The sequence below is a fragment of the Carcharhinus amblyrhynchos genome, chromosome 8 (genome assembly GCF_965287045.1).
Source record: "Carcharhinus amblyrhynchos chromosome 8, sCarAmb.v2.hapA, whole genome shotgun sequence".
Lineage (NCBI taxonomy): Eukaryota > Metazoa > Chordata > Chondrichthyes > Carcharhiniformes > Carcharhinidae > Carcharhinus > Carcharhinus amblyrhynchos.
The window spans coordinates 124,343,190-124,358,531 of record NC_137331.1 but is presented as its reverse complement, the minus strand read 5'-3'; the positions used below and the strand labels follow the sequence as shown (position 1 = coordinate 124,358,531).

Sequence of the window (15,342 nt, the reverse complement as noted above, 5' to 3'; positions counted from 1 at the left end):
TCGAGCAATTGTCTTGTTTTGCTTCCAGACTAGAAATCCTTATTGGCCTGGACTGGTAGCCCAGAGAGAACTGAATTTAAAGTGCAGCATATTAAGTTGATAATTTGAAATGCAAAATAAAAAAAAACTGGAACCAATTAGTGATCATGAAACTGTTGTAAATAACAACTGTTTCATGAAAGAAACAAAGGCTTGTATTTACACGTGCTTACCCAAGCATTGGCCTTCTCAAATCATTGTCCAGCCAATGAAGTACTTTTTGAAGTGCAGTCACTTGTCATGTAGCACGCACAACAGCCTATTAGCGTATAGCAAACTCCCAGAAACTGTACTGAAGTAATGACCAGATGATCCGTTTTTGCAACATTCATTTGGGGGATAAATATTGGCCAGGAAGCGGGAGAGAACTCCTCTGCTGTTCTTTGAAATTGTCATGTGGCGATGCCGATGTTGGACTGGGGTAAACACAGTAAGAAGTGTCACAACACCAGGTTCAATCCAACAGGTTTATTTGTAGCAAACGCCACTAGCTTTCAGAACTGGCTGTTCCTTCGTCAGATGGGTGTGAGTTCTGATCACAAACAGGGCATACAAAGACACAAACTCAATTTACATAAGTAATGATTGCAATGTGAGTCTTTACAGCTAATCAAGTCTTAAAGGTACAGACAATGTGAGTGGGGAGAGCATTAAGCACAGGTTAAAAAGATGTGTATTGATTCCAGATGGGAAAATTAATGATATTTTGCAAGTTCACGCAAGTTGTGGGTATTACAGATAGATTGACATGAACCCAAGATCCCAGTTGAGGCCGTCCTCATGTGTGCGGAACTTGGCTATCAGTCTGTGCTCAGCAACTCTGCGCTGTCGTATGTCGTGAAGGCCATCTTGGAGTTTACCTGAAGATCAGAGGCCGAATGCCTGTGACCGCTGAAGTGTTCGCCAACAGGAAGAGAACAGTCTTGCCTGGTGATTGTTGAGCAGTGTTCATTCATCCATTGTCGTGGTATTTAGTTCCATGCAGTACACAGGACCATGCAGTACTACTGCCTCCCGAAGATACACAAGGCAAACTTACCCAGCCATCCCATCGTATCGGGCAATGGGACCTTGTGCAAGGATCTCTCCAGCAACATCGAGGGCATCCTGAAACCATTGTACAAGAACCCCCAGCTTTTGTCGCAACACTATGGACTTCCTACAAAAACTCAGCACACATGGAGCAATTGAACCAGGAGCACTCCTCATCACATTGGATGTCTTGGCACTCTACACAGCCTCCCCCACGACGATGACATTGCTGCAACTGCCTCAGTACTCGACGCCAACAACTGCCAGTTTCTAGATGCAATTTTACAACTCATCCGCTTCATCCTGGACCACAATGTCTTCACCTTCAACAACCAGTTCTTCATCCAAACACACGGAACAGCCATGAGGACCAAATTCACACCTCAAAATGCCAACATCTTCATTCACAGGTTTGAACAAGACTTCTTCACCACTTAGGACCTTAAACCATTGCTATATACTGGATACATCGATGACATTTTCTTCCTTTGGCCTCATGGTGAACAATCACTAAAATAACTATATGATGACATCAACAAGTTCCAGCCCACCATCAGACCATGGACTACTCTCTGGAATCGGTGGCATTCTTGGACTCACGCATCTCCATTAAGGACGGTCACTGAGCACTTCACTGTACCGCAGGCCCACAGATAACCTCACAATGCTCCACTTCTCCAGCTTCCACCCTAAACACATTAAAGAAGCCATCCCCTATGGACAAGCCCTCCGTATACACAGGATCTGCTCAGATAAGGTGGATCGCAACAGACACCTCCAGATGCTGAAAGATGCCCTCATAAGAACAGGATATGATGCTCAAGTCATCAATTGACAGTTCCGACACGCCTCAGAAGACAAACACGGGACACAGTGGACAAAGTACCCTTCATCATCCAGAATTTCCCCGGACCGGAGAGGCTACAACTTCTTCTCCGGAGCCTTCAGCATGTCATTGAAGGAGATGAACATCTCGCCAAGGCCATCCCCACATACCCACTTTTTGCCTTCAAACAACTGCACAACCTCAAACAGGCCATTGTCTACAGCAAACTACCCAGCCTTCAGGAGAAAAGTGACCACGGCACCACACAACCCTGCCACACCAACCTCTGCAAGGTGTGCTGGATCATCAACACGAATGCCATCATCTCACGTGAGAACACCATTCACCAGGTACACGGTACATACTCTTCCAATTCGGCCAACGTTGTCTACCTGATAAGCTGCAGGAAAGGATGTCCCGAGGCATAGTACATTGGGGAGACCATGCAGACGCCACAACAACGGATGAATGAACATCGCTCGACAATCATCAATCACCAATCAACCTCCTGTTGGGGAACACTTCAGCAGTCACGGGCATTCGGTCTCTGATCTTCGGGTAAACGTTCCCCAGGATGGCCTTCACGTCACACAAGCAGAGACTGATGGCCAAGTTCCGCACACATGAGGATGGCCTCAACCGAGGTCTTGGGTTCATATCGCACTATTTGTAACACCCATGACGTGCCTGGGCTTGCAAAATCTCACTAACTGTCCTGTATGGAGACAATACACATCTCTTTAGCCTGTGGTTAATGCTGTCTCCCCTCACATTGTCTGTAACTTAGAGACTTCATTAGCTGTAAAGACTCGCATTCTAATCATTATTCATGTAAATTGAGTTTGTGTCTTTGTATGCCCTGTTTGTGATCAGAACTCACACCCATCTGACAAAGGAACAGCCAGTTCTGAAAGCTAGTGGCGTTTGCTACAAATAAACCTGTTGGACTTGAACCTGTGCTGTGAGACTTTGCACTGTGAAATTGTGCCATGGGATTGTCTACATCCATGTGAGGGAGTAAATGAGATTTTGGTTTAATGTCTAATGTGCAGGATTAGGGAAGGAGACCAGCCATTCTTATCCAGTCTGAGCCGATATCTGACTCCAGTCTCACAACTGCCCCAGGTTTTGCTCCAGTAGGATTTGTTGAGCAGAGTTATTTTTTAATATTGCATTTAATTCAATATGTGAAAAACAAGTGCCAGTTTTCTTTAAATGTGTTCTCATTGTTATTCTCAGGTTACTGTCCATGTAAACAATGGAGCTGGTGATTTCAACACATCAGTCACACCTCAGTCACTGTGTGATGGACAGCTGCACAAAATATTAGGTGAGATATATCTTTTACTTTCGTTCTGAGTTTTCCTTAACTATAGGCACAAACAACCAAGGAATATCTTTAATGCAGGCATTTTCGGGATTAAACCGAGATCTACCACAACATTTATTAAAAAGCATTTTTTAAAATCACTATTTATACAAGAATGAAAATAGATCCTTTATCAAGCTGTCGAGACCTGATGGGTTTGACAATGGCTGATTTTGGAGGATTAGTTCAGGCAAAACTCAAATAAGTGTTGTATAGTGGGAGATGGAATACCCAAAATTTGGGAAGAAGTGAGATGAGGCCTGTGCCCTGAAGCGCTGGTGGGGAATAGAGTTCCCCACACCCTTAGATGGAGTTTAATTTAGACACATTCGAGGTGATGCATTTTGGTAGGTTGAACCGGGGCTGGACTTACTCAGTTAATGGTAGGGCACTGGGGAGAGTTACAGCACAAAAAGATCTAGGAATACATGTTCATAGCTCCTTGAAAGTGGAGTCACAGGTGGACAGAGTGGTGAAGAAGGCATTCGGCATGCTTGGTTTCATCCGTCAGAACATTGAATACAGGAGTTGGGACGTCTTGTTGAAGTTGTACAAAACATTGATAAGGCCACACTTGGAATACAGTGTGCAGTTCCGGTCACCCTATTATAGAAAGAATATTATTAAACTAGAAAGAGTGCAGAAAAGATTTACTAGGATGCTACTGGGACTTGGTGGATTGAGATATAAGGAGAGGCTGAATAGACTGGGACATTTTGGTCAGGAAGGCGAATGGGATGCTGGCCTTCATAGCGAGGGGGATTGAATATAAAAGTAGGGAGGTCTTGCTGCAGCTGTATAGGGCATTGGTGAGGCCGCAGCTGGAGTACTGTGTGCAGTTTTGGGCGCCGCACCTGCGCAAGGATATTTTGGCCCTGGAGGGAGTGCAGAGGAGGTTTACTAGGCTGATACCGGAGCTGAGGGGATTGAGCTATGAGGAGAGGCTGAATAAACTAGGCTTGTACTCGTTAGAGTTTAGAAGAATGAGGGGAGATCTCATTGAGACGTATAAGATGATGAATGGGATGGATAGGATAGAGGTGGAGAGACTCTTCCCGCTCAAAAAAGACAGTAGGACTAGGGGGCACAGCCTCAAGATAAAGGGGAGGCGGTTTAGAACGGAGTTGAGGAGGAACTTCTTCACTCAAAGGGTGGTGAATCTCTGGAATTCTCTGCCCGTTGAAGTGGTGGAGGCTGCCTCGCTAAATATTTTTAAGAAGCGGGTTGATGGGTTTTTGATAAGAGAAGGGATTAAGGGTTATGGGGAGAGGGCGGGAAAGTGGAACTGAGCCACGACAGATCAGCCATGATCTTATTGAATGGCGGGGCAGGCTCGAAGGGCTAGATGGCCTACTCCTGCTCCTATTTCTTATGTTCTTATGTTCTCTGGAGCTTAGAGGCTGGAGGGGTAATCTTATAGAGGTCTATGTAGACCTTACAGAAGTCTATAAAATAATGAGGGGAATAGACAAGGTAGATAGTCAATATCTTTTCCCAAAGATAGGGGAGTCTAAAACGAGAGGGCATAGGTTTAAGGTGAGAGGGGAGAGATACAAAAGTGTCCAGAGGGACAATTTTTTCACAGAGTGTGGTGAATGTCTGGAACGAGCTGTCAGAGGTAGTAGTAGAGGCGGGTGCAATTTTATCTTTTAAAAAGCATTTAAATAGTTATATGGATACAATGGGTATGGAGGGATATGGGCCAAATGCAGGCAATTGGGATTAGATTAGGTGTTTTAAAAAAAAGGGTGGCATGGACAGGTTGGGCCAAAGGGCCTGTTTCCATTCTGTAAATCTCTGTGACTCTGAGTTCCCTACCTAGAATCACCAAGATTTTTCCAGAATTAAATCCCTCTGAAATCACATGGAGCTCTGATATGAGGAGCAATGGGACAAATTGGATTGCTCCTTCATGAAGCCAGCATGATGGATCAAATGGATTCCTTGTGTGACATATTTTCTGAACCACCTTTTCTTTTTAAAAAAATCGTTTAGTTCCATCAAATACCTCAGCTGTTTAAATTGCAAATAAACATATAAAATCAGACTTATAGAAAGACTGGATTGATGCCCACGCCAAGTTCTAACTAACAAAAGTAAATATCCAGTAACATTCTAATGTGAGTAAAATTTCTGCACTTATCCCACACAAAGATGTAGGACAGAATTCTCTGGCTGTGCTAGTCTAAAAGCCAGAAATTCCTGCCCAACTGTCAATGGACCTTAAAATTGTCTGCAACCTGCCCAGTATAATTGCAGTGGTGGCGGGGGGGGAGAGAGAGAGAGAGAGCGTGGTGGTGGGCGGGGGGGGGTGGGGGGGGTGTCAGGGGTGGGGGAGGTGTCAGGGGTGGGGGAATCCTGGCCCTAGTTTTCAAAATCAATTTTCATCATCACCTACAAAACAAAAGCTCCAAGATTACTGTTGAGATTTTTTTTGTTTGTTACAGAAATTATTGGCTGTTTTGTCTCAAAAATCAGAAGGAACAGAAAGAAAGACACACTTGCGTTTATATAACATCTACACAACCACAGGACATTCCAAAGCACTTTACAGCAGTGTACTCGCTGTTGTGATGTAGGAAACTGATGTTCCCTTTGTTGGGGAATTTAGAACTAATAGATACAGTTTGAAAATGCTTGCTATTTAATGTTTGCTATTTAAGGCTGAGATAAAGAATTTTTTTTCCCTGAGAGAATTCTCTTTCCCAGATGTCAGTGGAGGCTGGATTACTGAATGCGGTCAAAACTGAGTTAGATTTTTAATCAATAAAGGACTCGGGAATTATGAGGAGTAGAGAGGAGACCGGTGTTAAGGCCGCAATCAGATCAACCATGATCTTACTGAATGTGCAGCAGGTTAGAGGGGGACATGTGGCTTATTCCTGCTCCTCCTTCTTATGTTCTGGCGAAACCAAGAAGCCAATCTGTGCACAGCAAGCTGCCATAAATATCCAGATTTCCGCAATGACTCATTTTCTGTTTTTGTGATGTTGGTTCAGTGATAAAAATTGGCTGGGGACACTGAACAAATGAAATATTAAGTTGTTATTTATAATTCTGAAACAAATAAACATACGTCAAAACAGTAATAGTTTTACCAAATATTTAAAAGAAAAACATGCATTTATACAGCATGTTTCACAACTTCTGGATGTGTCAAAGCACTTTAGAAAAGTCAGTACAGATGGAGGCCACATACCTTCTCCTGCCAATTAGACCATGGCTTATCTGTATCCAAAATTCACTTAGCCACCTTGGTTCATAACTCTTAATATCCTTACCAAACAAAAAGCTTTCGAACTCAGGGTGAGATGTTCCACTCCCCCCAGAAAAATCTCGCCCAAAGTTAACAGATTTTTGGCTGCAAATTTTCCAGTTCTGGCCATGCCAATTCTTGCCACCAACGGATATGGAAAATCCCAGCCTCAGTTTCAATTGACAAAGGTTTTACAGCCAATGAAATACATTATTGAAGTGTAATCATCGTTGTGTGTTTTATTTTACCTAAAACAGTAATTAAGAGAAATAATGTGGTGCAGCTTGATGTGGATGCAGAACGTGACCATGTTGTAGGACCTGCTGCCTCGTTCTCGACGAACACTGCTGACCCTCTCTACATTGGTGGCATCCCAGGTATGAAGCTTGCTTTAAGGGGAAAAAAAATCCTTTTGAGATTTGCCCCCTGGTCATTTTAATTTTCACCAGTTTCTCTTAAATAAGGGCAAATATTTCTATTACAACAACATTGTGCATTGGTGTGACACCTTTGGTGTAGTAAACCATCTAAAGACCCTTCACTGAAGTGTCATTGAAACAAAATTTTATGTCACATGAAAAATGGCATGAGGTAGATTGAATGGGAAGAGGCTGTGAGAGTATAAATACCAGCATATACTGTTGAGCTGAATGCCTTGTTTCACACCCTTTTATTCAATATAACTTATCTGTGATTAATATTTGTTTGTTATTTATGAGCACATCTGCAGTCATTTATGTTAATATAGTCAGAATTTCACAGGGCACCAGACTGCATTAGATCATGGGGCCTCCTGGATATGAGCAAAGAACAACACAGCACGGGAAACAGGCCCTTCTGCCCAACCAGCCTGTGCCGCCATTTTAACAATGTGCTTTTCCTCCTCCACCCTTGACCCATGTCTATGCTTATGGTACCCCCATTGAAAACCAGATTAAGGGGAGAATAATTTAGGGACAATTTGTGACAACAATCAGCCTAAGAGCACATCTTTGGGGTGTGGGAGGAAACCGGAGCACCCGGAGAATGCACAAACTCCCACAGACACAGGCCCAAATCCATGTATCTGCACAGCTAACAGTGATAGTCACTGAGCTGTCGTGGTGCCCATCTGCTGGTCCAGTTTAAGCACACACAAACGACACGAAGTACTAGGCCACTCTCGAAACATCCAAGAGCAGCCCACGCACGACCCACCGCGTGTGTGCCCCTCGTTAGACAACAAGATGGACTGACGCACCTGTGGAGTAAAAGAGAAAAACATCAACACGTAACAGTGTATGGCATGAGCTGTTGAAGAGAACTAACGATTCTCAGTGATAATAAGCACAGCAAAGCTTTGAGCTGGTGCCCAATGCAACAACTTACTTATCAACGCCTATGATGTCTATATGGTTAACCAAGAATATAGAATATTTACAAAGCCCCCATTTTTCAGACTCTCCCCACCCCACCATAACATCCTCAGATTTCTGAGGCAACTTTCCCACAACCCACTGTTAATACTGCTCGATTGTCAAATTCATGGAGTCACATGTGAAGCAACCAGGTTGAGACATGGAAATTAGTGCCTCAATGAACAGCTGACCTTACAGTGACACAGTGGTTAGCACTGCTGCTTCACAGCTCCAGGGACCCGGGTTCAATTCCAGCCTCGGGTAACTCCCTGTGTCTGCGTGGGTTTCCTCCAGGTGCTCTGGTTTCCTCCCACAGTCCAAAGATATGCGGGGTTAGGTGGGTCGGCCGTGGTAAATGTGCAGGGATAGGGCGGAGGAGAGGGCCTGGGTAAAATACACTATCAGAGAGTCAGTGCAGACTCAATGGGCCAAACAGCTTCGTTCTGCACTGGAAGGATTCTATGACTGACCTTTCTCAGGCTGGAATTGGGATGTAGTTGAAGGACAAAACAAAGACTGAAATGTTGTAAAGCATCTCACTGATGTTAAAGAAATGGCTGCATATATATATATATATATTCCTGATCAAAGGATATCTCAAGGAACTTGATAGCCATTGAAGTACTTTTGAAGTGTAGTCTCTGTTGTAATATAGGAAACTTGACAGCTAATTTGCACATTGTCATAAACAACAAAGTGATAATGACTAGATAATCCAATGATGATAAGGGAGAAATATTGTTCAGCCTACCAGGGAAACTGCTGTTTTCTTCTTTGAATTATGCTTTATTCTACAAAACATAAAATGAAGAAAAGGAGAAAGCACAACCTTAATAACCGAAGGATTTATCACCCTAATATATTTCAGTAAGAAACAGTTGTTGGCTCAAACCTTTAGCACACGGTTTTGAATCGGGTGTTAGAACATAGAACATAGAACATTACAGCGCAGAACAGGCCCTTCGGCCCACGATGTTGCGCCGACCAGTTACAAAAACAATGACCCACTAGCCTATACCAATCCCTTTTCGTCCATAAACCTATCCAGAGATCTCTTAAACGCCCCCAAACTAGACGCATTTACAACTGCAGCAGGCAGGGCATTCCAATCCTTCACCACCCGCTGGGTAAAGAACCTACCCCTGACATCCGTCCTGTAGCTACCCCCCCTTAATTTAAAGCCATGCCCCCTCGTGCTAGCTTTCTCCATCCGAGGAAAAAGGCTATCACTATCCACCCTATCTAAACCTCTAATCATCTTATATGTTTCAATAAGATCCCCTCTTAGCCGCCTTCTTTCCAACGAAAACAACCCTAAATCCCTCAGTCTCTCCTCATAGGACCTCCCCACCATACCAGGCACCATCCTAGTAAACCTCCTCTGCACCCTCTCCAACGCCTCCACATCCTTCTTGTAATGCGGGGACCAGAACTGCACACAGTACTCCAAGTGCGGCCGCACTAGAGTAGTGTACAGTTGCAACATTACACTGCGACTCGTAAATTCAATCCCCCTACCAATAAACGCCAAGACACCGTACGCCTTCTTAACAACCTTATCTACTTGATTCCCAACTTTCAGGGATCTATGTACACACACACCTAGATCCCTCTGTTCATCCACACTATTCAAAGTCCTCCCGTTAGCCCTATACTCGACACATCTGTTGCTCCTACCAAAGTGAATTACCTCACACTTCTCCGCATTAAATTCCATCCGCCACCTCTCGGCCCAGCTCTGCAACCTATCTAAGTCTCCCTGCAGACTATGACACCCTTCCTCACAATCTACCACACCTCCAATTTTGGTGTCATCAGCAAATTTACTAATCCACCCAACTATACCCTCATCCAGATCATTAATAAAAATTACAAACAACAGTGGCCCCAAAACAGATCCCTGAGGCACACCACTCGTAACTGTACTCCATGATGAATATTTACCATCCACCACCACCCTCTGTCTCCTATCTGATAGCCAATTCCTGATCCAACTTCCTAGATTACCCACAATCCCATACATCTGCATTTTCTGCAGAAGCCTACCATGGTGAACCTTATCGAACGCCTTACTAAAATCCATGTATACCACGTCAACTGCCTTACCCCCATCCACCTCTTTGGTCACCTTCTCAAAAAACTCAATAAGGTTAGTAAGGCACGACCTACCCGCTACAAAACCATGTTGACTATTTCTAATCAATTCATTACACTCCAAATAACTATAAATCCTATCCCTAATAATTTTTTCTAAAACCTTGCCCACAACAGAAGTAAGACTCACCGGTCTATAATTCCCGGCAAAGTCTCTGTTCCCCTTCTTAAACAATGGGACAACATTCGCTATCCTCCAATCCTCCGGGACTACACCAGAGACCAATGACGACCTGAAGATCTGAGCCAGAGGCTCTGCAATCACCTCTCTAGCCTCCCAGAGAATCCTAGGGTAGATCCCATCCGGACCAGGGGACTTATCTATTTTCAGCCCCTCAAGAATTTCCAGCACATCCTCCTTATCAACCGTAATACTGTCTATTTTACACCCCTGCAACCCAATGTCCTCCTCAGCTATATTCATGTCCCCCTGCGTGAACACCGAAGAGAAATATTGGTTCAATACTTCTCCAATCTCCTCCGGTTCCACACACAACTTCCCCCTGCTGTCTGTAACTGGCCCTAATCTTGCCCTGACCAACCTTCTGTTCTTGACATACCTATAGAACGCCTTAGGATTCTCCTTAATCCTATCAGCCAAAGTCTTCTCATGTCCTCTTTTAGCCCTTCTCAACTCACTCTTCAACTCCCTCCTAGCCAATCTAAAGCTTTCTAGTGCACTATCTGAGCCCTCCAATCTCATCCTAACATAAGCCTCCTTTTTCTTTTTAACCATCGACTCAACTCTTTTAGTGCACCACGGTTCCCTAGATCTACCAAATCCACCATGCCTGACAGGGACATACCTATCAAGGACTCGCAGTAGCTGCTCCTTGAAAAAACTCCACATTTCAGACGTTCCCAGTCCCTGTAATCCCCTAATCCAATCCATGCTTCCTAATTCACTCTTTTTCATGTTATAGTTACATTTCATTCTATAACCTGTCAATCTTTTTGAATTTGCAGATACTGTACAGTTACCTCATTTCCCAACTCGTAATCCACTCACTGGCTGCATGGGGAATGTATTCATCAATGCGAAGCCAGTATCGTTAAAGAAAGCAGTGGCTGTCCACGGTGCTGTTAGTGTGACTCGATGCCCCATCATGTGAACTCCAGCTACTGTCTGTAACTGCAAAGATAATTAAACCTTCCTGCATATGATTGTAATGGACAACTGAATCTCTGTCAAAGCGCAAAACTATTAATTTATTGTAACTTGAATTTTGCATTCTTCCCATTTCAATCAGTTGAGTTTGACACCTATGTTTGGTTGAATATTATGACAATCATATTAAATAAAAAATGACCCATTAACTTTCTGAAATGTGATGCAGATACTTTACTTTCCAACTGGTGCTATATTCTGTGGGGCCAAATACATTACTAAATCTTGCTGCTAATTTTATATTTTTATACTTGAATAATTAATATGTTAATCATATTTCTAAAATAAACAATATCAATCATCATTACTCAAAACTTTTTAAATTATATTGTTGGTGAGAGTTTATGATCTTCTAATAGGGGAATGTTGCTCCCTCCACCACGCTCCCTGTCTTGCGCTGCCTTATTGGGAACATGCAGAAAGAGTGTGGATTATGCTTCTTCCTGTGAACACCAACGAAGCAAGCCAGAGACTGGAGTGGAGCCTGGCACTTGTAACTCTGGCATTATACATGGGTGCACCAATGAAATCTCTGCCAAAATGAGGGGCCAACAAAACAAAATAAGAAAGAATAGGAGCAAGTGGAGGCCATATTGCTCCTTGAGCCTGCTCCACCAGTCAATAAGATCATAACTGATCTTCAACTCCACTATCCTGCCCTATCCACATTTTCCTTATTGCCTTTACTGCCAAAACATTTATCAGCTTTAGTCTTGAATATATTCAAGGTGAACCATCCACAACCCTCTGTGGTAGAGAATTCCAAAGATTCACAATACTCCGAACAAAGGAATAATTTCCCCTCGTCTAAATGGCTGCTCCCTTATTCTGAGGTTATGACCCTTACCTCATCAGCCAAGGAAGACAGCCTTTCAACATAACACTGTCAAGCCCTGTACAAATTTTGGAATTCAGGAGAAACTGCTTTGCTGAGAGCAATGAGCAATGTGGAACTTGGTACCACATTGGGAGCTGGAGTGAATAGTGTGGATTAGAAAGGAAACAAGACAAGCACATGAGGGAGAAAGGAATAGAATGTCGAGATGAATGAGATGCAGGATGAACACCAGCCCAGACTGGTTGGGCCGAATGGCCTATTTTAATGTTTTATACGCTTTGTAATTATATGTAAATAGAACTTGCTGTTTTTAAAAAGAAAACAAGAAGCCTGAAATGGAAAGCGGGCTGTCGGGATCTGAAACAAAATGACAGAACAGCATCTCAGATGGAGATTCTGGGGGAAATTGTAACCTGACCCATCGATCAGGAAGCTGTCTGGTTTCATTCTCCATTGTTGTCAATATCTGGTGGGCTGTAGACTCACCATTCTACTTGCCAAGTTAGAGTAAAATGGCTCCGCGCTGTGTGAACATGATTCCGACAAAGGGTATAAAACAATATACATATGTAAATTGTTACTATTGGAGAACATTTTAGTTTCAATTCCTTTCCATCATCTCCTCTAATATTTTTCTGTTGCTGTGTTTTTATTTTATTGCACAATCCATCATTGAGTCCTTGTCTGATATTGACATCCTTAGAATAGCAGATCTCACCAAGCAATATCACATCTCTGACAGACAGTGTCACTCGATTCACATGACCACACCAAACTATAGCCACAGAAAAATCATTTCAATTACCGTATAATCTGACTGTTTTATCACACAGCTTTTTGTGGGATCTTGCTGTGTACAAATCAGTTGCTGTGCTTCTTACATGACAACTTGTAAAAATCATTGGGTGAAATTTTAACTCAAAAATCATCCATTTGCAGAATTAAAATCAGGCTCATTTCAAAACCATGAAATGCTCCAATGTGAATGCTCCAGAATGTTCATTGCTCATGCATTTGGTGTCAATAGAATCAGCTACAGCAACGGTAAACCCATGTTCTAATGGCAAGAATGAACACAACGTATTGGAAAGGAGAGGGTTTACACAGTGAATCAATTGTAATCCCAGCCATCCAATAGTTAAAATGAGCAGGATATTTCACCAGGTTAGACCCTGACTGAGATATTAACAAGGCAAAGAACTAAAGCCACTTAAATAAGTGTAAACTGGGACTTCTACACAATTTTATCCAGGACCTGCGTGTGAACTTAGCAACATAAGAATTAGGAGAAGGTTTAGGTCATTAGCCCCACGGGCCTGCTCTGTAAGGTCAGGGCTGATCTAATTGGGGCTTCAACTTTGCGGTCCACCTACAACCCATATAACCTTTGAATCTCTTATTAGTCAAGAATCCATTTATCTCTGCCTTAAAAATATTCATTGGCCCTTCCTCTACTGCCCCTCAGGAAGTGAGTTCCAAACGATTCACCACCCTCTGACAAAAACTTCTCATCTTCTTAAATGGGAGATCCCTTCTTTAACAGTGTTCCCTCATTCTAGTCCCTTCTTCAAGGGAAAGCATTCTATCGGTACCAATCCCCCTCAGGTAAAAGCATCAAGTTTCTCAGTCCCTTTAGGTAAAAGCTATAGCAAACCTCCAGACTCCACTGTGAAAATCTCAGCCTTCTCTGAACCCGCACTGTTTATTTTTCCAAGGCTCTCCTTGTCTCCTCAACCCCAGTTTGGCCGTCTAGTCTTTGACACCAGCTCCACACTTGCTTCAGGCGTGTTCCAGGTGAGAACTCAGCTGACAGCAACCAGGTGAAGCTTAGCAGCTAAAATTACTGTGTCTATCCTATTTCCTGCTGCCTCTGCCGAGAACTGAAATCTACTGACACCAAACTGGACCTGGACTAAAATCACCTCCAGTTATATCTCTGTTATAGTCAAATGCTTGAAGATAGAATTTGCATTTATAATAAGCCTTTCATGTCCCAAAGTGCATCGTAACTCAAATTACTGTCTACTAGATATAAAACTGCTCCAATATTATTGCTTAATTAGACAACCATAAAAATGTTATTGACAAAATATCACACTTTAGCAGGGCAGTAAATTTAAAAAAAATTCCAGTTAGCTTTTTATTTAGAATTCATATTTTTTAAGGAATATATATCAATAGTGGTTCAGGTTATGTTTTTAATTGGAATGATATGGAAGACCCACATTATTCACCGATCTCCAGATGATTAAAATGAATCCAAATTTTGATCTCAAACCACTTAGTGATTTGTGCAAACATAGAAGCTTTAACCTGTTGGTTGCTGTTGCAATGCAATTGTTACTCCGTTTGTTTTCAGTGTGATATATCCTTCATTGAAATATCAGACAGAGTGTCAGAGACCCTTTTATTAATTTTATAATATTTTATTAACTCATTAAATTTACCATCTAACTTTTAGGTGGATGGTTGGATTAGATTTTGGTTTTGAACTTCAAAATTTTACGGATGTGAAATGTAAGGTGTGCATCTTCATTTACTCATGTTTTGCTGATTCTGGTAACTTGTGTAATTTCTCTCACTAATGTAATAAAAAGTACCTTATCTCAGCTTATTGTTTTTTTGTGATATGTGTCTACATCCTTTTTTTTAATTAAAAGTAGATAGATAACAAGTGAGTGGCACACTCAGCACTGAGTTAGGACCTTAACCTAACTCACTGGCTAGGGAACCCACAGGATTAGTGAATTTTGGAACCTGTTCTATTGGGGCAATTTTAAGCCATTCTACCAGCAAGCTGGGAAGGCTGCACACAGAGGGGGTTTGGACTGAGACAGCTGCCTTTATCTCGTGCAGGAAGCAGGCTTTCACAGAGCTAAGTACAGCCCTCCAAGTGTGTGCCGATCATGATGCCCTAACTAAACTTTAAAAACCTTCTGCCCTTACTTGGTCCATATCCCTCTATTCCCTCCCTATTCATGTATCCATCCAGATATTTCTTAACTGTTACGAAAGTGCCTGTTTCCACCATCACCTGTGGCAGAATGTTCCAGGCACCCAGCACTCTGTGTGAAAAACTTACATTGCACAGTTCCCTTAAATTTTCCCCCTCTCACCTTGAACCTGTGCACCCATTAGACTGACACAAATGCTGCTTGTCTTGACCATAGAACCATAGGGTGGCACTGCTGCCTCATTAGCATCAGGAACCTGGGTATGATTCCGGCCATGGATAACTGTGAGAGTTTGCACATTCTCCTGAT

General features: G+C 42.7%; 1 protein-coding gene across 1 annotated transcript in view; it reads left to right on the top strand.

The window, feature by feature from the left end:
* lama3 (laminin, alpha 3) overlaps positions 1-14,693 on the top strand; it is a 462,187-nt gene extending 447,494 nt beyond the window's left edge. The window contains exons 75-77 of the mRNA XM_080194758.1: positions 3,137-3,227; positions 6,780-6,899; positions 11,040-14,693. Of these exons, the coding sequence (XP_080050884.1) occupies positions 3,137-3,227; positions 6,780-6,899; positions 11,040-11,185 (357 nt within the window). The 3' untranslated portion in view covers positions 11,186-14,693. The remainder of the gene's footprint in view (positions 1-3,136; positions 3,228-6,779; positions 6,900-11,039) is intronic.
* The last annotated feature ends 649 nt before the right edge of the window (positions 14,694-15,342 follow it).